Source organism: Magallana gigas, chromosome 6 (assembly GCF_963853765.1).
Source record: "Magallana gigas chromosome 6, xbMagGiga1.1, whole genome shotgun sequence".
Taxonomy (NCBI): Eukaryota; Metazoa; Mollusca; class Bivalvia; order Ostreida; family Ostreidae; genus Magallana; species Magallana gigas.
Genome location: NC_088858.1, coordinates 26208097 through 26235932, shown reverse-complemented (window position 1 = coordinate 26235932; position 27836 = coordinate 26208097). Strand labels below are relative to the sequence as shown.

Sequence of the window (27836 nt, the reverse complement as noted above, 5' to 3'; positions counted from 1 at the left end):
AAAAATTGGCAATTTTGGATGAAAAATTACACATTTTAGAAAATTTAATTCAGTAAACATGGACAAAAGCAATCAAAACGAACGATATAAACAGTTTAACAAAATATTTAAATCGCCATCTTGTAACGTAGTGTCTTAAAAAGTATAAGTCTGGGTGTAGTGAGGTACCTTAACAAGTCTTTGCGTCAGCGCGCGTATTCAAGCCTAGTTGAAGCTTATTGAAAGAACCATAACTCATTTTTTACATTTGTCTTCCAACAAAACCGGTACAACATGTTGATTTTTTGTTGTATTATTTATTGACAGGAAGTTACATCAAGACAACACTTGTGCGTTAATAAATTCACAGACACAAAAAAGAAAATACACACATGCATTTACCGTTTCATTCACCAAATCACATAGTCAATAAATACAGACATACACAGTAACAGTCATAGCAAATTGCAGCCTCAAATGAAATGGATTGAATGAAACAATGGAACACAGGTTTTTTTTATTAATTCGTTGACAAACTGATAAGTTAACCTTTTATTCTCATCATTGTTTTAATTATCACAGATGTTTAGGTGCATATATGTATACATATCTATTAATTTAGTTTTTTCTTAACAAAACCATAAAACATTTCCAAAGCACTTTCAATATCATATATGAACAAATATTGTATGTTATATCTGACTTATAAGAAAGAAAACTATCTTTTTCTTAAAAAAAACCAAAAAAACTGTTATTGCTTTCTATATGTCAATTGGCAATATTCTACCAAAAGGAAAATTTATAATTTTATGCTTCTCAATTACAAAATTATTATTATTCTGTTGTTTTGGAATAGGGAGTTATCAATATGACGTCAACTTTTAACAAAAATGTACAGTGCTATAAAATCCTGCACCATGAAAATGAAACAGGTTTTCACAACCTATGGTAGATACCCCTGAAAAGGTCTTGTTTGTTTTTGGGTTTGGTTGTATTAGTATCAGTTACTTCAAATCATTATTAGATATAACATCTATTCTAAAAGTGCACAAACAGCTCTCAGCTATTTTGTTATTAAACTATTAAAATTTTAAAAATGAAAAATGTGTTATGGAAAGGAAATATATATGGACATTCATAAGAAAATTTTAAATGTCAACAAATTTCTCATAACTGGAAGAGTTACATCCTGTGTAACACAGTAATCAATAACAGAAATTTTTGAGCCTTGCTAATATTGCATGACACCCAATTAGACCTAAATCTAATACATCTTATTTGACCTTCAATGCTCATGTACTTGTCAAGGCTCTTTAAAAAAAAAATTAATTAACACCAGTAATATCAAATAACTCTTTCTTTGATTGACAAAGCACATGCTACCAAGAGTCATTTCAAAATACCGAAATAAACTTAGTTCATTATTACTGGTATTTGATTATAATTACTTTCAATTGATATTTAACTGGAATTTTTTGACAAAAATAGTAAATGTCTATGGAAATGCAAAGAAAGAGACAAAGTATGCATGCATACACTTATAGTCCACAACTCAAAATATCATCTCCGGCAGTACTTCTGGATCCAGTCCAAGTACTTCTGAGCTAACTGCTGGTTGTATTTTTCTCGTCCACTAAGGTCGCTGTTGGATACAGAGTCCACTTCTTTCATTAACAACACCTGTCTTTCATTTTCAAGTTTAGTTTTCTTTTGTTGGTTTTCTTGAGACTTTTCACAGGGTTGAATGGTTTCCATGGCAATTTTGTCACATGACTCACACAAGGATTGGAAAACATATCTCCTGAAATGTTAACATTCAGATATCAAAACCAAACTCACCATTTTACATAAGTAGTCCCCCCCCCTTCTTTCAATTAACATTTTACAAGATTTTTCATAGTTTGCAAAACACTGTATTGTCAGAATGAAAATGGTTTCATCTTCTACTAAAGTCAATGCTTTACACCAATAAACATTATTTACAGAGATTTAATCAAAGCAATGAGAGTACTGACTTTCACTTTGCATGTTACCTTTAATAACATGTAAAACTGCTAACTTTTTTTTTAAATATTTTAGTACAAAAATAGCTGAATCTGGAATGAGTTATCAATAAACTTTTTTGATACTAATAAATCCTTGATATTGTATTGGATAGTACCAACCAATGTCCGTTAGGCAGTGAACCAGTAATCACCATCTTTTGTGCAAATGCCAATGAGCATTTTAGCAAAGGAAAGTGAAATCCAAACCGAAATAAATGCATCATACCTGTGATACCACAGTGCCTCGTGGCCTGGATAAGATTTTATCAGATCCGTGATGAGGTACATCTCCTTCTGTACAATGTTTCTGTAATTCAGTAAGAACTGTTCTGAGAGTTTCTCAGCCTGCTGGGATAAGCACTTCAACAAGAACTGTCTGTAATGAAAGCCACTGTGGTCTGAGATGTGTTTGGTGACCCATCCTTCTGTAGAATGAAGCTCTCCATATACTACCTGTGAATATTAATGCAAGGGAACTCATACAGGTGCAATGTATCAGTTGGTATTGAATATGCAAATGCTACACATTACTCTGTTTTTAAAGTTCTAACTTCCAAATCAAATCATTCATGAATGTAGAGATGCAGAAAATGATACTTGTCAATAGTTTTCCAAATGCTATGAATTTGTGTATGATTATTTGCAAGCCAAATACACAGTGTGTAATGATCAAAAAAAGAAAGGAATAAAAATGTTATTAACATGTCATACAAACAGAAAGTTTTCATATGCATGTACTTAGATCTAAAGTGTCAATTCGGTTAAAAATTAAAAGAAACATATGCGGTACATGTATTACTAGTAGTCGTATTTTGTCCACAAAATCAATATGGCAAAATAGAAGAAAAGTACCCTTTTGAGGTCATAATATAGATATGACATCATGACGATATCAAATTTCACAAAATTGATGTTTGGGAGCAAAAGTTCTTTGGATAATTTATAACTGTTTTTTGTTTGAATGTAAAGCTTGCTCAATTAACAATTTTTACTCTAATGTGACAAGTTATGTGAAATAATATGTGTAAATTTGGTACTTCAGTAGCCTTCTAAATCTCAATAAAATAAACAAAAAGATCCCTTTTCTGTGCGTTACTGAATTGGCCTATTATGATAACATCGGTTTTATAGCACATACATTGACCTTTATGTACTTCAATGTGATTAATGAGTAGCAAAGTAATCAAGTTGAAACTTGATACCATATTTCTCCCTTTTTTTAAAGCAACAAAATCAAACACTATTACCTGTAATGAACAATTAAAACAATGCTGTAACACCCAGATTCTGTGACTCCATGCGTTATAATTACACGGATGATTATCTGCAGCGTTTTTGCACACATTCATTTCCTTTCTCATGAGTTCGTTATAATCAGGCTGATTGATAAGATCAGGGGCATTGTCAAAATTTGGTCCATTGAATGAGGCGTCCATGTTAAGATCAATGGCTTCCATGTTGACAAATCTATCACAGGCATTGCTCCCTGAGCTTGTATTGCTTCCAATGCTGGAGGCTAAACAGTTGTCAATGAATCGATGGAGCAGCCACTTCCTATAAGAAAAGAGATGTAACAAAATTCTGTTTCAATTCAAATTCCATTAAAATACAAATAAAAATTATCTTTGATTTTGTAGATGTGTAGTGTATAGAGCAACAGTTGCTTAAAATAGTATTTAATTCAAAAACTTGTACAAAGCCACCACTGAACTGTATGAGTGAGATGGATTTGTCATTTAATATCCTAAATTTCAACATTTCTAAAATTATAACACAATTACTTAATCTCCCTAAAAACCTGTACATGTTGTGATTCACCAAACACATTAAAAGTACTGATATCTTGCAGTAAGAGGACAGAATAGTAATTTCTCATTCAATATTGGCATGAATTATAACAATTAACATATAGTATGATCTAAGTCATCTAACCTATGAGAAAATGTTTCTGGACTCTTGGGGTGTTTCTTGAGAACAAGGCCTCCAAACTTGAGGTCCTCTGTCACAGAAAGGTCTCCATTATCTACCAGCTCCTTTCTAAAACACACAAACACATACATGTATAACCAAATACATGTATTTAATTTTATGGATTACGATAAATAACATTTCTAAAAAGTAAGTAACTCCTACGATACTGTCAAAATGAAAACTGCAATTTATTATTAGAAAGATGGTAGAAAATTTAAGAAAAATGAGCCTTCTAAACACCATCACCATCCTGACAAGGTCAATATATAAAAGCTTTGCAGTTTTAATACTAACAACAAAATATTGATGTTGTGTAAAAGACTAAAAGCACCAACTGTGATGAACCTCAATAATGAATATCTGAAATTTTATATATATATAAAAATATAAAATATATAAAAAGCTTTGTAGTTTTAATAATAACAACAAAATATTGGTGTACGTTGTGTAAAAGACTAAAAGCACCAACTGTGATGAACCTCAATAATGAATATCTGAAATTTTATAGCTACAAAACTGAAGATCTAGATATAAGAAAATTGGGGTTAACAGACCACAGAGCTAAAAGATCAGAATATGCAAAATACTTGCAATTTATCCACAAAGATATTGCCTAGTTTCAAGGCCTATTATTTATAAAAATGTGCATACATATACCGTGGAAAAAAACTGATGTCAAATATTTCTCCAGCAATACATGTAAATGCAAGCTGTTAGGAGTTTTTCAAAATGTTAAGGCAAATAAAGCAATAAATTCAGTAGTAAATGCCTTGGAAAAATTTTTTGGGTATCAAATATTTCCCAACCCTGTGTTAGGAAAGAGAACTCAGAAATAAAATTAATGCACATTTCTGTGAAATGTAATTTTCAAGTTTTTTGAAATTTTTTGTTCATACAGAACAGAACTGTTCTTTACATGCAGTCTGTCAACTATAATTATTCCATCGAACTACTACAGTTCTGTAGCTTATAAAAAAAACATAGGTAATCACAGATTACAAAGCTCACCGAGACGAGACATCACCCTTATGAGACTTCACCTTAATGAGACCACCTTTATCATATCAAATGAAAATCATACTTTATGATCTTGGATAGTCATGGATTCTGTTTTGACACAATAACATATATCATCTGTTAAAAAATTGTATGATAATCATATGTTCATATGTTAATCAATACAATAATATAAAATTAAATATTGCATCCTATCATATTTACAACATATATCATATGTATAATACAAAAATTTAATTTTAATTTTCTGATTGGCTAAAAAATTATTTTATATCATATAAAGAATGTTGCCTACGTCATAGTAAGACTAACGTCAAAACTGTACCAATACGCCTGACGTTACGTTTGAATTTTGTACAATTTTACGTCATTTTAAAGGTCAAATGACCGTTTTTATCAACAATGAGGAGTAAAATATTAAATTATAGGCAATGAATTCAAAATTTATTACTTTTATACGATATAAAATGGTTTGTAACAGTTTACGCTTTTTTTATAAACCGCTTCGCGGTTTATAAAGCGTAAACTGCCTAAAACCATTTTATATCATATAAAATAAATAAATATTGAATTCATTCCTTAAATAAAATACCATAATAAACAATGATGAGATATGACATTGTATTGTGTTATACGTTATTGTATTTGATCACATAATACAATATCATAATATATAAAACAATAAAGTATTATATTACAATATCATATTACATAATATATTATAACATTGAAACATTTGATATTATATTATATAATATACTAGTATGATATTGTATGATACTGTATCATTTTTTATACATAATATGATATTGTATCATATGATACATTATAAATTGATACAATATTGTATCATATCAAATGATACAATATTATGTGATAAAGTAAAATATTATATAATACAATATTATATTATACATATTGTATCATGTGATACAAAAATATATTTTACAATATCATACAATACAATTTTATGTGATGTGATAATATATCATATCATAAACCAATATCATATTATACAATATCGTATGATATGATATTTATATAATAGTGTTGTGTTGTGCATGTACTATGCCTAAATAGTAGTCAGGGTTTGATACATAGTGCACGAGCCGGAGGCGAGTGCACTATGTATCAAACCCTGACTACTATTTAGGCATAGTACATGCACAACACAACAGTATTGTTATTATTATGCCGACTGTTGAATATACTGACGTGCTTTGCTATATTTAAGTAGTTCTGACGTTCGAGTGTTGACAAGTCCCTATAAATTATCACTGGAAAAGCAAGCTTTTGGTTTGGTTTTTTTTTTTTCAAATTAATCAATTGATTTGATTGTTTATTTAATCAACAAGTTGTTGTACAATAAAAATTCAACAAAAGTTTACGTTCTTTTCAAGAAATGTGAGACGTTTGGCCTTACCGAGTAAACTCGAAATGTTTAGCAGACGAAATCTCATTGAATTTTTTTCTTGTACATTCTTTATCGAGCGTCATTTAAAAAAGCGTTATTGTGATTCTCATGTAGAATTTCTTTGAAAAATGTTCAATCAATTTGTTCAAAAGTTTATAAGAAACTTTAACTTTAAAATTACCGTCAATAATGAAGTGTTTTTGGAAAAATAAATATTTTTAATTGCTTGATGTCAGTCGTATATATCTACGTTTTATATATTTAAATACCGTTGATTATAATAACGGCTAATTTAGCGTAGCGGTAACGCGTTGGGCTTCAAGTTTGAATGATTTTAGCGTCGTGAGTTCGAATCCCGCTGTCGGCGCATGAAAGATTTTCGTTGAAAACATTTGCCGTGCTCTATTTCGGCATAGTATGCTTACGCTATATAAATCCTTTAATACTATGCGAAAATAGATGAGTATTGAATATATAGTGACAAACTGACAGAAGGCATAATAATATATAATATTACAGTATCATATTATACAATTTCATGTGATATAATTCAATATTACATAAACTTATATCATATTATACAATATCGTATGATACAATGTTATAGAATATACAATATTGTATCAAAGGATACAATATTATATTTTGCAATATCTTATGTAAAACTATCATGTGATAAAATAATAAATTAATAATACAATACAATATTATACAATATTGTATCATAATTTACAATACTATACATAATGATATCATGATACAATATCATTACATAAAATATCAAAAAAATTGATACAATATCATATCGTATCATATAACTTTTTTATAATATTACATATGATATTATATTGTATCAAATTAAACAATATTGTTTCATACAATACTTTATCATAGGAATCATGTTAAATCATTTATCAACAAACACATCTATCTATTGAGCAGGTTTGAGTGAGGTAGGAGATTTCTTTGATAATGGAGATCAGGCTCTGCATCTGAAGCAACCTCTGCGTTTCAATTTTAATATAGTTAAATCAACTATGCAAGCTATCATCTATTATAATAAAACATGTGACCTGTTCCAAAAAAACTAAACCTCATCCAGCATCCGAAACCTATGGCTCCGATTCAGCATTCAAGCCTGTCAGGTGCATCCATTTAAGTCTGGTGAAGTTAGGACCAGTAAAAACTAAGATAGCATCATCAGAGGGCACTAGCAATTAAAACCTTAACCTGCTCCAGCATCCGTAACCTATGGCTCAGATTCAACATCCATGCATGTAAGGTGCATCAGTATCATAAGACACACCATCCATTCAAGTTTCGTGAAGTAAGGACCTGTAATAACTAAGATATATTTTTTAGCATCCTTGATAATGGAGATCAAGCTCTGCATCTGAAGCTTTCCTTGTGATTCATTCATATTACAGTTTAATAAACAAGCAAGTTTGAAATAGTACTATAATCTATTAAACATGTGACCTGTTCCAAAAAACTTAACCATATCCAGCATCTGAAACCTATGGCTCAGACTCAGCATTCAAGCCTGTCAGGTGCATCAGTATCATAAGACGCACCATCCATGGAAGTCTGGTGAAGTTAGGACAAGAAGTAACTAAGATAAAATCATCAGAGGGCACCTGCAACAAAAACTTTAACCAGCTCTAAAAACCTTAACCTCCTCCAGCATCCGAAACCTATAGCTCAGATTCAGCCCCCAAGCCTGCCTGGTGCATTAGTATCATAAGACACACCATCCATGCATTGCCAAGTTTGCTAAAGTACGGACCAGCAGTAACTTAGATATTGCTATTAAAGGGCACCTGCAACAAAAACTTTAACCTGCTCCAAAAACCTTAACCTCATCCAGCATCCGAAACCTATGGCTCAGATTCAGCACTCAAGCCTGTCTGGTGCATTAGTATCATAAGATACACCATCCATGCAAGTTTGGTGAATTACGGACCAGCAGTAACTTAGATATTGCTATCAAAGGGCACCTGCAACAAAAACTTTAACCTGCTCCAAAAACCTTAACCTCCTCCAGCATCCGAAACCTATAGCTCAGATTCAGCACTCAAGCCTGTCTGGTGCATCAGTATCATAAGACAAACCATCCATGCAAGTTTGGTGAATTACGGACCAGCAGTAACTTAGATATTGCTATCAAAGGGCACCTGCAACAAAAACTTTAACCTGCTCCAAAAACCTTAACCTCCTCCAGCATCCGAAACCTATAGCTCAGATTCAGCACTCAAGCCTGTCTGGTGCATCAGCATCAGTATCATAAGACACACCATCCAAGCAAGTTTGGTGAATTACGGACCTGCAGAAACTTAGATATTGCTATCAAAGGGCACCTGCAACAAAAACTTTAACCTGGTCCAACAACCTTTACCTCCTCCAGCATCTGAAATTTAGGACTCAGATTCAGCATCCAAGTCTTTCAAGTCCATAAGTAGGTCCAGATGCATCATCCATGCAAGTTTGGTGAAGATAGGATAAGTAATAGCTTAGATACAGGACCTGCAACAAAAACTTTAACCAGGTCTGGACGCCGACGCTGACGCCGACGTCGACACCGACGCCGAGGGTATAGCATAAGCTCCCCTTGACTTCGTCTCGGTGAGCTAAAAATGATTTAGTTTTTCTATGTTTTTTTAGAAATATAAATGCATGCTAATGGAGTGAGCAATCTTTATCAATTGTTAAATTAATTGGTACTCAATGTATACACACCTTGTATTCCATGCAGTAGAACAGTCTGCATTCACCAACAAAATGGCTCGGGTTAAACTGCATAGTTCAGTAGGATCTGTCATGGAGAGATTACAATTGGCATAAGAATTCAAATTACAATGTAATGTAACATAAGCAGGATAAATCATTAATTGCTATCAGCATTTTCAGCATGTGTGCTTCTGAGTCAACAAGCTCAATCATTTGTCATACATTGTCACCGACATGTAAATACTGATAGATTACGGTAGTTTAATAAAACCTGTCCTTAAATTTTCCTTAAAGGCAGATTTTAATCAAATTTTGTCTTGCAGTTGTGACGTTTAAATTACCACGAAAACAATTCTTTTCTATAAATGTAATTGCATGGACAGAAAGACTATACTGGTGATTTTGTCACATATAATTCTTAAATTAAAATGAATTGATTCTGATTTAATTGTGTTAATTGATTTGATATCATTAAAAATGGGCATATTTCAAATCATATCATACAACAGGAAGGTGTCATGTGAAAATCAGACAGTATAATTCTGATATGAGATTCATATGATAAGGGCATCTTACTGCAGTATCGTTAATAATTAAACGACATCTGCAATTTTATCGTACACTGACACAAGTCTTAATTGAAAAAGACTATACCCAAGAACTTGGTGGGTGGGGTGTTATTCCTCCAGCCAATGAGTTGGTTATAAGCATACTGGAATAAAATCTTCACGCTCCATGACTCGATTCCCAACTTGTGTTCCTGCAAGACTAGTGGACTTCTATTGTGTTTGGGCTCTGGGACTGGCAGAAAGTCATATTCATCTCTGGGAGGTAAAAAAAAAAGTTATTAAATATACAAGTAGTATTATTTCCACTTCAGATAATAGGCTGAAACATGCCTACGTGAAATGTTATTGCTACAGAGAGTAGCCCGGCATAGAAAGTGTGTAATTCGCTAATAGATTTGTGTAGGTCCATCTCCAATAACATTCTAGATGCTTTAGAAACATAGAATTAACAGTGAAGTCATACATATAGATACAACAGATATAAACAGGCAAGTATAACATGTATAAATCATTAAATGTCATATTCACTGGAAAGATGTAATATCAAACTCCCACATAAAACAATATATGTACATGGCGATCTGATATTGAATTTGAAAAAGATGATATAGTTTGCAGAATCAATTCCAATATTTTTATAATCAATAAATGTCATGTTGCTTACTAAAAAGAAAAATTGTGTTTTCACAGTGTAAAACAGGGTTTATTATAAAATTTTAAGTAAAACTCATAATTACAGGTGGTCAGTCTCATTTTTGGGAATTGATTTTAATCAACTCTCCTATGCAGTTTCTTAGGCAAAACAGAATTGAAACAGTGTTTGGACACACATCACCACCGCTGACAAGACTTAGTATCTTAGTACTTGAAAATAATCAATAAATTTCATATAATGTATTTAGAAGCATTGTTTTTCAAGGATAGTCAGATTTTAAATGGTATGAATTATTTAGATACATGTATCTTTGTAGTTGTATGCATTCCTATGCCAGAGGTTGGCTGTCATGAACAACTATTTGGCATTTTCCGCTGGCGAAAAATAACATTATTTTTTGCCAGAGGAAATGGCCGAGTAGTTATCATAACATAGATTACCAAAGCCCATTTCTACAGCAGTCAGCATTTGGAATCAAGGGCAGACTATCCTATCTAAAGATAGACCAGTACTGGCATAGACTAGACTTTATTTTGATAATTATGATTATACCGGTATTATGATGTTTGTTAAAAAGTTGCCTGGATACAATTGTCCAGAAATATTTTGATTACTGATGCATCGTAGAGTTTGATGGCGTTCAATCTATCTTTAAATATTACACAACTTGATTAATATGGGGTTTTTTGTCTACAGCTCAGAATTCTTGATGGGAAAGCCCAATTCATATTATACTAGAAAAAAATGTGTGTATATAATCATATTCAAATAAACCCAAGAAACTATTTGCCATGCAAAATTACACATCATTGATTTTATAAAATACGGTAAATAATATTTGATAAAATCAACTCCTGTCACATTAGTTTTAATCATTATTTTTTTGCTGGACTGGCTGAAGAGAGGATAACTCTATCAAATTTATAATGATCGAGGAGTCAAGGATATACCTAGAAAACAGGATTCAATAGAAGATAAATTCCAAGGTCGTTTAACTGATGTTTGCATGAGATAGAGCTTTATGAATTAGAATGTTGTAGCTATATAGTGAAGAAAATATTTTGTTTACAGAATTTCACTTACTTATAAACATGAAGGGTCTTTAACAAGTATACTCCAACGAAAGTTTTTTTGATTAAGATTAAAAAAGTGTTTTTAACTGTGTCAGAAATAGAATATATTTCATATACATAATCAAAATTTTAAGCATGTTTTTCATTTAGGCCAGATATCATATATATATATGTTGATTTAAAAAAGATAAAAAATAATATAATGATATAAAAAAAATTTACTCTTGTTCCAATTAATTACACTTGATGTGAAATTAAACAAAGTTTTCACAAATAGTTGGGACATAAAATGACCATCTTGATTTAATATCTTGCCTATATACATTTAATTTACATTTCTAGCCCTTAGTAAAAAACAAGGTTCAATATTCATCTTTAATTAGCAACTTGTATACCAAGTATGACCATCAACTTAAAAAGTCTGACTGTGTATTGCCTATGAGGTTTCATGACAAGGAATATCAAACTAAGCCTGTGGTGATATTTGGCCTTAAAACATATAAAGTGTCTACTCTTGCTCTAAACAACAGTCTGCAGACTTTTCATTTTTAGCTGCATTTCTCAACCTGACATGTTAAAAAGGCTGTTTTTAAGGAGAAATATTGGAATATATTCAAACCAGACTAATGAAGTAAATGAGAATCATTTGAACCATATGTGATAATGAAATTATATAGATGTAGAATAAATAGGCAAAATGTGAAGCAAGAACATATTGGGACAGATAATTTTGGAGTTTTCAAATGATCAAATTCATAGTGTATTAACCATTCTATAGTAACTAAACAGTCTTGAAATATCAGTGATATTTGGGAGAGGGTAAGAAAACATGATGGAAGGCGAGGTTTGCAGAGTCCTCATATTTTCGTCTCAAGCCCAAATACTGCTTATATTTTGTTATTCCTGTGACAAAGTATCTTGCTAGACAATTCGGACCACATACCAGTGAAAGAAGTACAATTGATATTGTAAAAAAAAAAATGAAGATATCCAAGATATCTTCATTGAAACATTATCATCTTTCACTCAAAGTAATTATTCATTGAATGAAAATTGAATTCTTACAAAAATGCTCACAACTTTTATCATTTGGAAGTTGCTATTTTTCAACTTTATATTTTTGGTTGTGCATTGAAACCTGAAGTGGTAGAGTGGGTGTTTCAAAACAAAATATCTTGACTTATTTATACCGAGCGCAGCGAGAGGCGGGCGAAGCCCGCCTCGCGAAGCGAGGATTAATGGTAACACGTATATATAAGAAAATCAGTGAAAAATGAATGTTGAATCAGGGGTACTAAGGCCAAAAAAAAATTCTTCCAGCCCTGGGCGCCGCCATATTGGCAGCCATTTTGTTTTTAAAAAGTTAGTTCGATCATTGATTGACAGGTACTTTTCGATGTTTATTGCCACTAAACTCGCTTTAATAGGTTCCAGTGTTTCAATAGAAGTGAATTTGAATTAAAAGAAATTAAAAAGGAAACCAGAGAAGTTTCAATAGTGCTTCAATCAAGAAACACGACTTGTTTTGTGTATGTCTTATCAAATTATCAGATTGAAAATAAAAACATAAACGTCAAGGAACTGATCTTTTAGATACTGAACAAAGTATGCAATTTTATTACAGCGGCATTCATATGAATAAAATTGATGAACAATAAAAGAAGAAATAAAAAAAATTCGGAATCACGTAACTGTCTTCGGCTATTTCCGAAGACAAAACTTGAACGTTTTACGTCTGAAATATGACGTCATAATGTAGACGGAGCACGCGGCGTTTAGTTTAACTTTGTCGAATGGTATGAGTAGGCAACTATGCAGGCGGATCCTACTGTGTGCGTTTTAAATATATTTTATCATACATAAATCAAACTCCAGTGTTAAATCTGCGCTCGGTCCAACGGTCACACCGTTTACATATTACCTTTAGGTGGATGAAGTTTATCTAGACACAAAGGTATTTTATGATTGTCAAAATATTAACCAGAAACAAAAAGATCTAAAATCTATAATTTTAATTATACTCTGTCCTGAGTTTTTGCTTCCACACTTTTCGCTTGATATTTCGATAATTATAAATACCTTTGTGCTCAAACTATGTTCATCCACTAATATGTCGAAAAATGTCCAGATTATCTGTTTTGAAACGCCCCCTCTACCGCTTCAAGTTTCAATACACATCCCAAAATAGAAAGTCTACGGGGATTTTGCATTGCATCAGCCATTAATATGCCTGGATTATAATGTTGAAAAATTGTGCGAGGTGTCTCAAGACCCGAGTATTTCCGAATGGAGAAAAGATGTAAACATTTCTCATTATAAATCTCTCTAAGAAATTTGTTTTTGTTCCTGTAAACTTTTATGAGTGAAAAGGGATAATTTGTCAATGATGATATCTTGGATATTGTCTATTTTATCGATTTCAACTAAACTTCTTTCAAAGGTATGTGTGTTTTTATTAGAAATCATCATGATGGAAGGAATAACTTGGGACAGACTACAGATTGCTAATGTGTTTGATTGTTTTTAAGCATTGACAACTACCGAAGGAAAGTTATCATAATTCCATCAATGTAGATCAATTAGAATATATCTTTACAGTTGTAAGGTATCAGATATACATAAAACGGTTCTAATGGCTTCTTTGCTATGTCTATCTCGTCAATCAGCTGTTTCCAAATCAGTTCTCAATCAAATCATTATGTTCCCAAAAACAAATTTACATCATCTGTGTACCATATATAACAGGGTTATTATAACCAAAAGAGAGGAACTTACATTTCAGGATCTCGTCTAAATGCACTATTTAAATCGGAAAGCAATCTACATCCTCTGCTGTCATTCGCCATCTTTTTTGTTTTGGTCACGTGTAGAGATATGATCGTCTGTGAAGTTTTCGTCTTAGTCACTTGTGAGTTTGATAGCAAGTACACTACGAGAGAATGATTCATGCTTCAGAGTGACACAGAGTAACACGATAGTGAAGCAAAGAAGTTTTGTGGCAGTACTGGAACTTAATGTTTGTTTAAGGTATGCATTAATTACAGATGAAATGCGTTTGAATCATCGAACATATCGTTGAAATGCAGTAAACCACCACGATTTATGACACATCCAATAATTCTAAACGTTAAAACAGCTGATTTAATGCACTGTTGTGTACCGTTAAAAAAGTCAGAGGATCCTAGGGATGGACTAATGGTCCTTATTTGCCTTTTGGCAGCTTGAATTTCATGTTACATTGTATAAAATTTCCAGAGCTCATTTAGTTCATGACAAACTTCTTACGAAATTACTCATGCATGTCCAGAATGTTTCACCGGTTATCTTCAACAATTAATGTCTGGCCTACAGCTAATGATCATAGTTTACAGCTATGGAGATTTTCCTCGTATCACTTGATACTGTTAAACTTTGAATGATGCCTACCATGTAAAACTGGCATGTGAATTTTGTTTGCATCCTTCATACTCGTTTGATTTATTTTCAATGTCAGTGCTTAAATCAGGGCCACACATAATTGTAATGTAAAAAAAATATATCATAAAAGGTGTGACCATAATGTGTATGTTTTAGATCTAGAGAGCTGTCTTTTTTCTCAAGGAAGTTTATGAATTTGAATAATCAAGTCTTGTTCTAAAGAACATAGGTCATTAGTGAGCTGTATTTTGTATAAATTTTAAGGAGGAAAATAATGAAATTGAAAAAGAAAAAAAGACCGTTTTGAATTCAAATTTTTTTTGGATGATCACTAAAATAATGCTGTTTTATAAAAACTTGATGTACGTTAATTATACTTTAAATTAAGTAGATGCAGTTTTGTGTATCATATGCATTGCATATTACACATTTATTTTTCCAACTGACAATATAAATGCAATACATGTATGACAGCTAGTTAATCATTATGCACAAGGAAAAAGCATCTTATAATTTTTTTTGTTTTAAATGAAGATTTTTTTTTTTTATTGATTACAATTTATATCTTCAGGTAATGACAATTTGGAACCTAGAATGAGACAATGAAAACGTGGAAAGTGATTGTCGCTCTTTTAGCTCTATGGCTGCTTATAATGATATACATGTCCAACACTGTCTTCCAACCTTCTGAAGGAAATGAAGTCTTAGAAAGAGAACTCAAACGGACCCTCAGAGAACTAGACAAGCTCAAAGCTCAGAATGAAGAGTTCCAGAAACTGGCCAAAGATATCAGGTAAAGAAAGAGAAATTGATATGAGAGAGAGAGAGAGAGAGAGAGAGAGAGAGAGAGAGAGAGAGAGAGAGAGAGAGAGGATAAGATTTGATATCTCTTAAGATAGAGCCCCCTAATGTTATCACTCAGTTGGATAATAATGAACTACTCAATGAGAGACTGAGTTTGTGCAAAAATGCTGCTAATAATCATCCATGTCATTACATATATAATGCATGAACTCACCGGATCAGGGCATTGCAACTTTATTTGAATTGTACAATGCAGTTTAAAGGTATTGTTAATATCCACAGTAAAGATCTTAGTGGTATTTATTAAACTTTGGAAGGCAACCTGAGAGAGAGAGTGAGAGTATGAGCAAGAGAGAGACAGACATATTGATTGATAATAATTGAAAGTTATGTGGGGTACATTGTATTTTCTTCAAAATTTACTATAATCAAAGATTAACTTTTAGCAGCATTCTGCACAAATCTTGCTTTATATTTGTTGGTTAGTGTCTTGGTCTCTTTGATTTTTTCTTTCACTTTTCTGCAGGATTTACAGCAACCTTTCATGCATGTATACAAAATGAAGCAAATAAATTATGCATGCATGATGTCACAAGTAATTTGTCAAACTCTAACGGAAACAAGTTCAGCAATTATTTACTACATGTAGTACTCTCTCATAATTACACAGTGATATTGTTCATAATTTGTAAAGGGATCAATAAAAAGTAATACACAATATGTGATTTGAAAATTGAAATATAGATATAGGGAATACGTTAAAATGTAACAGAAAGAGATATATAAAACCTCATAGAAATGTAGCAGATGTTGATGCATGGATTTTATATGAATATTTTACTACAATGTACTAATGATACTAACAGTATTATCTTTTTTTTCTTTTTTGGTAAAGAAAGGAGAGGATTAACTGAGTTGCATTTCTATACTGATTGATCAATACATGTCCATAAAGATATTGACTTAGAGAAATATCACACAGATTTTATCTGTGTGTTTTAAATTAAATAGATAAAATCTTTTTGAATGTTGACGCCTGTAGACATTTGATTTTTCATTTTATTTCTTAACACAAGACATCTTCCTGTGTATAGTTTTACTGAATTTATATTAAAATATAACTTGCATAAATTAAAACATAATTTTCCATTAACAAAAATATTTAAATTAGAAAAACTGCTTATACATGTGTACATGTGTATGTAGACATACAATGGGGCATTACATGTGTGTAGATACATGTAATTCTGTAATTGTATTGCAAAAAATATAAAGCTAGCTAGACTTCATGAACATGCATTGTGCACAAGCTAACAAAGACATAAGTACAACAACTGTGAATGAATTTAATTGATCACATACATGTCATTTAATTTGGCCAATGATAGCATTTGGTCCCAATTCTGAATAAGATCCATGTTTAATCTATCATATATTGGTTTCTAATTATATTGTTATATTAAAACTTCATTTGTTGTTTCATCTAAAACAAGTTGGTCTCCAATTAAAATTTGACCCTCAGTGCCCAACATTTCTGTTTATGTAGTTATTCCAAAATCAAGTATAGCCTTGTTTTGCATTTTATAAATGGTAGAGAAATTGAAAAGAATAATTTTAAACAATTTTATCTGTACTGTTGATTTTCTTTTAATTGTAGTTATGTTTAAGTGAAAGACATGAGAAGTATTGAAAGAATGCATCAGTAGGTTTAATGGTATTAAGCACTCACAGGTTTAGCTAGGTCACAGCTCAACTTCATTATTGATATATTAAAAATTAATAAGATCAATCCAATCCAAATATAGGACAGATTAACAATTCATTTTTAATAGCTAATACATATGTTGGTTTGAGAACATCTGTTAGTATTGTCTTTTTATTTTCCTCAATTCTTGAATTACACAAAAATCTCTCAAAAAATGTATTTTGTAAGACAAAACAAAGTGACACATTAAGAAGAACATCTTTTTAGACCACAAAGTATTGATCCAGAATGTCATCTGTGTTCTTGCCCTGTAAAATACTGCTTCAATCTTTGTTTAAACTTTGACAGTTTACCAATCTGTACTGATGGACTAGCTTACACAAGGGGTATTAGGACCTAATAGCCACTGTCAGGACTTTCACTGATTTTTAAATCAATAAAGAGTCTGGGAAGTTTTAGAAGGGAATAAAGATTTATCAAAAAATCATTGAAAAATTTGATGTTCTCTTGAAATTGACCTATTGGGGCTTAGTAGAAGTTTATTTAAAAAAAAAAGAAAAAGGACTATCATCTTATCTGTCCAGATTGCAGCCTTTTAATTTTTTGTTGAACGTCACCTATTTATGAAATTCTAAAAGATAAAACAACAAGCAGTTTATTTTATTGGTTATTTGTAATCCAATAAAATTGATACATTTGGTAAAAATACTAAACAAAAATCAAAAAAATATATTTTTGTTGTTGTTTTGCTTTCAATGTTTGGTAAAACACATACATCTGTTTTAATGTTACATTTAACAAAAATATGACAGTTTTCTAGTTCTACAGTGTGACTGAGTTAAAATTCTCTCCATAAAAGAGATTCTCACAGAATGATGAAAATAAAATCAACTCAACTGTTAAAAAGTACATAATATATTTCAATAAGATTTCCATAATCTTTTTTGTAATCAGAAGAAATTCATAGAAATTAAAAGAATTATCATTGGTATTTATTCTGCTTGTAGAAAATTGTCCCAGGGTACTCGCTTGTCTCCTGTGGGGAGAGGCGGAGAGTCAGAGAGTGAGAAGGTGAGGGACCTCCAGGAGAAACTGGACAAGATGTCTGAGAAGCTACAGAACCAGGAGAGAGGGGGGCAGGGTCAGGAATCCCAGGGCCAAGCTAGGACCACCGGGCCAGGTCAGTGTGTAACGTAGTGAACTATCAGGGGGATTGAGAGATAAGGAACCAACTTTATAAAGATATATACTGTAAATGTTATCTAATGGAAAATTGTGTTCTGTTTAATCTTACTATATATGTTAGTCAGTTCAGCACTTTTAAACTCTGTAAGAATTGATTGGAGCATTGGATTACACTTAAAAGGGCTTGAGATCAAACTTAAAACAGACTCTTCAATGTGCTTCTGTTTCAATTGTTATGAAACAACAGATGTGTCATTCTAGGAACCTTTCAAGGCGGTTTTTCATGAGCCTGATCCTCTCTGATACATTTTGTATTGATTAATTTTCTGTTTTTGATATATGATACTCTGACATTAAAGAATATAATAGTCTTTGCTTTCAGTTTACATGAATATTATCTTGGGTCTTTTTGACACAGCTACAGTACCAGTAGATAACAATGTGAATAATTTATGACTTAGAATTATGCAATGTTTGGCACAGGGAAATATATAACATATACATAATACTATGTTGACAATGGGATAAAAAAGTTCATAGATACCCATTAAGTTGAACTAACATCCCCATTGCTGAATAATGCATTGTTTTTCAAAATCCTCTAACCATTAATTATACAGTACCATGAACTTTGTGAGTTTTGAACAAACAATCCACTAAAATTGGCTCTAGAGTATACATGTACTTGCAAAATAATGGTTCATTGACATAGACTGAAAAAGGTCCTGAACTCATAGTAGGTTATTTAACAGGATGCTATATTTGTGGAATACTGTGGAATCATTAGAATTCGTGGTGGCTCAATTTTCGTGGTATTCGTGGGTAGCTCTCGCCCACGAAATTAAATCCTCAACGAAAAGTAATTATAAAAGGTTTGGTTTACCTACTGAAACTGAAAACTGACTCATTCACGAAATTAGATCCCCACATACAAGCAAAAAATCGACAATCCACGAAAATTGGCCCCCATGAAATTAAATAATTCCACGGTAATTGAAGTCATAAGGCCAAACAAAAATTAACGATTACATATAGCTCTCTGGAACTTTTGTACTGTGTCAAATGTTCCTGTATTCATTATATTAGTTTATTGCCATTTTAATGAAGAATATTTCTTGCATTATCACCGATGTGAGATTGATTTGTCCAGTGTGAGACAGCAGTGTGAGACTTTTCTATCTTACAATGTGTATATTAATAATTACTACTTGCTTTAAAACGTAAACAAACGTCTGCTGTAGGGAAATGCAAAATGATGGATTGAGGTTGTCCATTAAGAACTGTAAATTCCTTAATTTATGCCAGTACTTAATTCCAGGATTCCACTGTTTTGTATCAAATTGCCAAAATTTAAAATCGTAATCACCAATTTTTTGTTAAAAATTTTCTTTAGTTCAAAACTGTCTGAAAAATAAAAGCAAGATTTTAAAATTCCACATCAGGGACAAGATTCACAGTCTAGGACTCGGTAAAGCCTCGTCTTATACTGTAAATCTTGTCCCCTTGGTGGAATTTCACTTCCCACACTTGTAATATTGAATGATTCTATTAATATCAGGGTTTTTTTCTTTTAAATGAATAAGTAAAATAATATCAAATTTAGTTATTCCCCTTTTATGAAACTGTATGGCTTAATATTACCATAATTTTATCAGTATGTACTGTGTAAGTGCAGGTCTGTTTGCTCAAGGTCTGAAAATTTTTTGGATGTTGTCAATCTGTATTTTTTTCAGACTGGGAGCTACAGACATGCAGCTAATTTATATGTAGGCACAAGGATGGAAAATTTAAAAATCACCAGTATGATCATGAATAGGGTGTACCAATTCTGTATATCCATATATTTCCCTTTGTATGCTGTACAATTTCATTTTCATAACATGTTGTAATATGCAGGCGAGCCCTCCAAGGATCATGAAGTAGCGCGGAGGCGGGTGGAGAACACGGCCACAGAGTACTGGTACTATGTCCGGCACCAGTTACTGAACCTGAAGAACGAAGCTAGTGGAAACACGCAACTCGTCAGCCACATCGATAAAATGCTTGGAAATTGCCAAGGTTACCAAAGGTAAACAAAAAAGTTGAAAAATCTGAGAAGACTTGTCTCTGACAAGGAATTCAAATGTTGGGGTTTGTATGAGTTCATAAATGGAGATTGATCTGACAATTGCAGCATTGAATTTGATTAAAGAAGCTATTTGTTTTCATATTTAATGGTGTTAGCATGAAAAAAAAAAGAAATCTTTCAAATTCTAGGGTACTTTGAGGTCATCTGTCTTAATCCCAAATTATCCAGGGTTTTTTTTCATGCATCAATTGTTGTTCATTAGTCAGAAACATTTGAACAAACTAGTTCAGCTTATTCTTCAAAGCTAATTAAATGGTAATCTTCATAGGATCTGTAGGAATTGGGAACATAAAGTATGAATGAATGATTCCCTGGGGGGGTCAAAAACTAAAGTAAAGCACTTTATGAAGCTACCGGTATATGAAATGGAAGATGTTACTGTAACTAAGTGTTGATTTTGTGTCAGAATGCTAAAATGTGAATTGAATTCCTTAACAGAATTATGAATAAATGTGAAAGTCTTGTTTTAGAACATTGAATTCCGATTTCTTGAAACTGAAATCTGTGGATGGAATGGATGAGTGGAGGAAGAAAGAGTCCCAAGAATTAACCAACTTAGTACAAAGGAGGTTTCACTATCTACAGGTACAATTCTCAGAAAAGTTTTAAAATCAATCAGTACGTTAGTAACTAATCAATTAATCTACGTACGCGAAGTAGTGCAGTTGTTATATACATGTATTTGTTTGTGCAATGTATTGATAGATACTACAGCTGTATTAAAGTGCAAGGTAAAGATTTTCTGTAAAGATTGGCCATGAAAAGTTTCCAGAAAAGAATCAACTAGCTAATACTGTAATCAAGTTTTACAATGAAAAGTTTGAATGAATACATATTGTGGGGTTTTTTTTAACCTGAAATCTTAACAGATGTATATTTGATCTTTTTGTGTTTTAGAACCCCAAGGATTGCAGTAACGCCAAGAAGATAGTCTGCAATCTGAGCAAGGGCTGTGGTTACGGCTGCCAGCTACACCACGTGGTGTACTGTATGATGGTCAGCTACGCTAACAGCCGCACCCTGATTCTGGAATCCAAGGGGTGGCGCTACGCTGCGGCTGGGTGGGAGTCTGTGTTTCAGCCCATCAGTAACACCTGCACGACCAAAACTGGAACTAGCTCAGTCTTTTGGAAAGGTGAGTTTCAGGGAAAGATATTTTGTTGGTGGAAAGTCGTAATCTAAAAGCTCTGTCAACTTTTAATGCAATTAATTTTCTCTAACATTTTTTCAGATGTGAAATATACAGTAGTTCAAATAGCTCTGTATTTGTTCAAATTCATCTATCATGGAGAGGGTTAGAAGGAGAAATAATGTGTGAAAACTTTTTTGACAATTGTAGAAATAAAGTTAATTCCAAGTGTGATTTGAATAAACATGTAGTTAATTACATAATACAGGTTTATGAAATTTAATAAATGTTTACAACTGATGGATTCAAATTCAACTTCAGATCCTAAAACTATAGAAGATGTCCAAGTTATTGAAATGCCAATCATAGATAGCCTCCATCCCCGTCCAGATTACCTGCCCTTGTCATTTCCCAAAGATTTATCTGACCGTCTGCTTCGTCTCCATGGCGATCCGACAGTCTGGTGGATTGGACAGTTCATCAAATATCTGACCAGGCCTCAGGATCATCTGAAGCAGGAGTTAGAGAGGGCCAAGCAGAAGCTTGGATTCACCGGACCAATAGTAGGGTGAGGAAAAAGCAGGGCTGTTGCCATCTCCTTCTCTTCTTTTTCATCTCTTTTATGAATTTGATAGATTTTAGTCATTAAAGAAATTTTTTAAAATTTTTTATAAACTGCACAAATAAAGAGGTTATGATTAAGAAATATTTTTAAAATAGAACATTTTAAAAAGTTTAAGTGGAATTTTGAAAATACTTTTCTCATTATTCGTGTCATTAACAAAATATATGATTTAAGTATCAGATTTTCAGCATTAAATAACTATCTTTGAATATATTAAATGCATGTGATGTTCATTTTTAATGAGATATGACTTTGTTTTGACAGAGTTCACATCCGACGCACGGACAAACTTGCTGCGGAAGCTTCCTTCCATTCAGTGGCAGAATACATGACTTATGTAGAGGACTACTTCAGTGCATTAGAACTGAGAAATCCTGGGGTTCAGCGCAGGGTATTCCTGGCCTCTGATGACCCTACAGCTCTACCAGAGGCTAAAAAGAAGTATTATTTTGATTTCTTAATCAAATCATTGGGAATGTAAAGTTAAAAGTTTTATAGATTTAGGAGAAGAATGGAGTAATGGATGACTTTTAAATGTTTCAATTAAAATCAGTATTATCAGGGAATTTATTATACTGTTTTTCAAAATTGCAGTGCTAAAAATATTTTTATAGGTGGATTTTCATGTTGTATTTCATCTTTCAAAATCTGTTTTCAGTTACCCTGACTACACATTCATCTGTTTTCAGTTACCCTGACTACACATTCATCAGTGATCCTTCGGCAACTTTATCAGCTGGACTGAACAGGCGTTACTCCGACGAATCACTAAGGGGGGTTATTCTAGACATTCACTTCCTGTCCCTCTGTGATCATTTAGTGTGCACATTTTCATCTCAGGTAAGATTCACTTTTTTCAAAATATTGATATTAGTTCCATAAGCTCCTCCTGTACAATACATGGACCTAATGTTTTTCTTGTTTCAGGTATTCTAAAAATTGTAAATTTTTTAGATATTGCTTATAGAAATTCTTTTTACCCTTGAGGTGTACAGAATTTTCACCCTAAATTCATTTTCCAGTTTTTCATTCATATTTATAATCATATTTAATATATATCCTGGATGGCGGTTTTTGGTTCCACAGAATAACATTTTTCTTACCTTTCAAACAATGAACTATTTCTTTAAAGTAATTGTGTGAATGTTACATTTGAAGTAAAAGGCCTAAACTGACATCTTTATTAACTTTTGAAATAAATTTCAGGTGTGTCGCGTGGCTTACGAGATCATGCAGACCATGCATGGTGACGCCTCCCACAACTTTAAGTCGCTTGATGACATTTATTACTTTGGTGGACAGAACGGACACAGTGTGGAGGCAGTGGAGAAACATGTCAAACAGAACGAAAAAGAAATAGACTTGGAGCCTGGCGACTTAGTGGGCATTGCTGGAAATCACTGGGATGGTTATTCTAAAGGCATGAACCACCGAACAGGGAAAACGGGGCTATTCCCCTCATATAAAACTAGAGAAAAATACACCATAGTGGATTTACCAACATATCCAGAAGTTTCAGAAGGCGGATGATTGCAATGAAGTTGTAGGAATTTTTTTTTTTAAGTTATCTTTTTTTTTTTTTTTTTTTAATGAATGACTTGATTATATAATGATTGTTAATAAGAGTTTATTTTTTGATGGATGTTGAAGAAACAATTGTGATTGTGAAGTTTTCGTTTTCGTATGCTTGTGTGAAAAGGTGACCCACTGAAGGAGAAAAAGAAATTTCATGAAATTTGAAAGTGAAATGATATAGTTTATATGTGTGCACATGCATATTCATTGCTGTTAAGAAAATTTTTGTTGATGATCTCTACATGTTTTGTTGTTGACTTTCTTTGAGAGTATACATGGAGTAAAGATCATACAATTAATTTTTTTTTTTAAGCTATATATTACTTGGAAACTACTGGTACTATTAAGAAAGAAATATATGTGGTTATTTTTATAATCTATCTTTTCTAAAAATTAAAAAAGTAAAATACAACCCTGGTAAGTAAATATCTCCCTTCCTTTACATCTTTCTGTTTGGGTTACAGGGAGTAGAGATTTTAGATCATACTATTTCACGTCCATACTGTTTTAAATTTTGTGTTCATGAATTTAATAAGCAGCATCTCTTAATAAAATTTCGAAATATCACTACTCCCCCCTGAAAAGAGGAGAGTGGGATCTGAGGTTTTTTTAACAGGTGTTAATGGGGTTTTTGATCCTTCGAGTACATTCCATCTTGGTAATCTTACTCTTTTTTGTCTGTTGAATGGACTTGGGAGGTAAAAGGTTTCAAGCTTTGGTTTAAAAGAGAAACATAAATCACAGCCAGATAGCTTTTTGTTGTCAACAACAATTACCTCTCATTTCATAGAAATTAAAAATGTGTTTAAAAGTTGATATTTTTTTTAATATTGCATAGATATCAAAGATTTTTTTGGAAACAGATTGTTTAAATTTCATTATAAATATGATTTCAAATGGAACTTTCTTCTTTTTTTTAATGTGAATGTTTACTTTATGTTTATTTTGATGTTAATGTATACTTTAATGAACCAAAGTCAAAAATGAAATGTATCTGCTATCTGTTTAACCGGTTAGTTTTTAGAAAACTGCATCAATGGTGAAATGAAAATGTGTATTTGTTCATGTTGTTTTGTCTTTTTTTGGTCATTCTTTCTTATAAGATGTGATGACTAGAATTAAAGAAAATACAGTAAGAAATCCATATCAATCTTCTTTAACTCCTCTTTTTGTTAACAATTTGATTGTACATGTACATTGTTGGTGCTTTTAATGGTAGATTTGATGCAGTCTTATGGTCTTACAAATCCATCATTAACATTTTTGTTGTGAAATATAACGTGCAAAGTAATACTAACATGTCATCTTTTCTAACAGAATTTTCTGCGCTATGTTACTGTAGATTCTTTGTTTTACGTGAGAACTTAATTCTGCAATTCCACTGTTGTGTGTCAGCTAGACCACAAGAATATAAAGTTATGAGCACCAAATTTTTATTATCATTTCATATATAGTTCTCAATCAGAAGAAAATTACGATTAAAAGCAAAGTTTTAAATTCTGTTAAGGGGGTTCTCCTTGTGCTTGGACACAAATGTGAATTCCTCTCGTTTAATTAGGAATATACAACAATCCTGTTATTTGCATTAGCTGAAGTACAGTATAAATAAAAGTATCCAAGTTTAAACTTCGCCTATCAGATGCTCTTGTAGCCTGTACAGTCAGTGTTTCTTCTAAGGAATAGATACACAATGGAAAGGCTTAACTGCACATACATTATGTTAAATTTATATACAAGATTCTGCCATTATTTGATGAATAAATTTTAATGGTTCATCCTATATATTCTTCTGTGTAAATCATAGTAAGGAGGAATTTGTGAATTTGTATAGACATTAGTACATGTAGTGATTTTATGAAATGTTTCATGTAATACACATTTCTTGATTTTTTTAACAAAAAAATTTGGTTTGAAGTCTTAAGTTTCAGTTAATTGTATTTATGTACAAGTTTTCTTTTAGATAGAATTGAGTTGTTATTTTAGATAGATTTATTTTTAATTGATGTAATAATTTTTGTAGATGATACATTGATGACAAACCGGTAATGTGTAACCCAATGATTATTCAGCTTGTGTCCTACAGCTCCGCTCCCCCTCCAAAACCACCTGACTTTAAATTCACAAATTGAGTTGTATTGATTTTCAAGTCATTAATTTCAGTTTGTTAATCAAATAAAAGTTTTGATCAGGGACTCTCATGAGCATATTATAGTTGCTCATGAGCATCCTTAAATGCATGCATGACATGACAATACCCTATTGACAGACTAATTAGAACAGTGAGTGACTGCGCCTTAAGCATTTAAATCTGTTGTGCATTATTTACGCTATTGCTATATTCTCCTTTTTCTCTAAATTTAAAAAAAAAGGGGGAAGAAACAAATTATCCTAGCTGACTTTCATTTCATTGGTCCTTCAACCTGTAAGAAAATGTACAGAAATCCGGGCAATGAATAAATCTTCATTGTATTTTAAGTAGATGAGTACCGGTAATTAATGAATTAATTCATTAATAAATGAGTGATTTTCACACTCTGATCATTGTTTTCATTTTACCTTTTCATCTTGGTATATGACTGTTGTTGATGTAATAACAAGTGTTTGGAGGATGAATTGCTTTCATCATACCAACATAATGCATGAATATATTATGATTAGAATGTTATGAAATCTTATCATTTCTGTGATGGTTTAATTAATATTTAATTTCTAAAAGAAAGACACAGACATTGTTTGTTATGTGTTTCGGTTTGTCAAGAAATACAAGTAATTTTTTAGTTGTTCAGAATGTGGGTTGTTCAAGTTAGTTCAAAAATCAAGTTTTTTTTATAGCTTTTTCCCCCGTTATTTAAACACATGGTAAGATCATTTCTGTTAATGTGAAACATTTTCAGATAACACAACACCTACAAGCATTACTTCATATCTGCCAAGAAGTGTGTATTTGTTTAAAAATATAATTAAAGGAGTGTTTCTCCAGTATCATACTTGTAAGTTTTCCATGCTTTAATATTACATCTTCTGAAAAAAAATCTTTATTTTCAGTGCCATTTATTATTAAATAAATCTGATATTTTTTAAAACTTGGATCTTTTTTTTCCTTCTCTCAAGTAATTTTGAAACTTGCATGTAAGATGCTCTATTAGATATTACATAAGTTAGCTTTACTATATACATGTACTAAATTTCAGACAAAAAATGTACATGATATCTCTATCTAAGATTTCACAATACTAAATGTTTTCATAACTGATGGGGGACCTATCTTCAAGGAATAGTAATCTCCCTTACATTGATGTAATGATATCTATAGGACTCCCCAAAATTAATCTCTAATATTTATTACACCAAAAGTAAAGATTACCGGTCAAGTACAACATTATAAATTTTATCACAAGATTTGGCAAAGGTGAAAAATTTAAATTTCCTTTTATTTTATTAGAATAATTAATAACTTTTCTTCATTGTTTCATTTCAACCTTCCCTGTTGTTGATAGGGCGAGTTATTTATTTTTAAAATTTTGTAAATAGGATAATCCGTTTAAATTCAAATTCAGCCGAAATACATGTTAACTCTCGTACAGACAGTAATTTTTCAGAATAACATGAACATTGTAGAGATGTTTTTCTATCCAGTCTTTAATTAATATTATTTGATTGTGAGTGGATATATATTAGTTCATTAGAATGAATATGCTCTTGTTGTTAATTAATAATGTGTTATGGCATTTGTAGCAAATGTTTCTTAAAGAAACGAAGGCTGTAAGATAATCATATCTGTCATCACACATCAAGAATAAATTATTATATATGTTTGA

The 27836-nt window shown here is 31.8% G+C and overlaps 2 protein-coding genes across 3 annotated transcripts; one reads left to right on the top strand and one right to left on the bottom strand.

The window, feature by feature from the left end:
- Window positions 1–276: 276 nt before the first annotated feature.
- On the bottom strand, window positions 277–14374 carry LOC105346774 (protein prenyltransferase alpha subunit repeat-containing protein 1). Its single transcript, XM_011455483.4, has 7 exons — window positions 14226–14374; window positions 9808–9977; window positions 9163–9238; window positions 3957–4061; window positions 3272–3578; window positions 2251–2477; window positions 277–1780 (listed from the first exon to the last, which is right to left on the bottom strand). The coding sequence occupies exons 1-7, from the start codon at window positions 14294–14296 to the stop codon at window positions 1540–1542; spliced, it is 1197 nt and encodes a 398-aa protein (XP_011453785.3). The 5' UTR covers window positions 14297–14374; the 3' UTR covers window positions 277–1539.
- Window positions 14344–27836, top strand: LOC105346775 (alpha-(1,6)-fucosyltransferase). 2 transcript variants are annotated; one of them, XM_066087086.1, is made up of 10 exons: window positions 14344–14477; window positions 15439–15660; window positions 18384–18556; window positions 20458–20629; window positions 21160–21274; window positions 21587–21824; window positions 22140–22386; window positions 22708–22884; window positions 23133–23283; window positions 23650–27836. In XM_066087086.1, exons 2-10 carry the CDS (start codon window positions 15470–15472, stop codon window positions 23971–23973), a joined length of 1788 nt encoding a protein of 595 aa, XP_065943158.1. In that variant the 5' UTR covers window positions 14344–14477; window positions 15439–15469; the 3' UTR covers window positions 23974–27836. The 2 variants fall into 2 exon arrangements, with proteins under 2 accessions (XP_065943158.1, XP_065943159.1); XM_066087087.1 differs by lacking the exons at window positions 14344–14477; window positions 15439–15660 and adding an exon at window positions 17246–17373.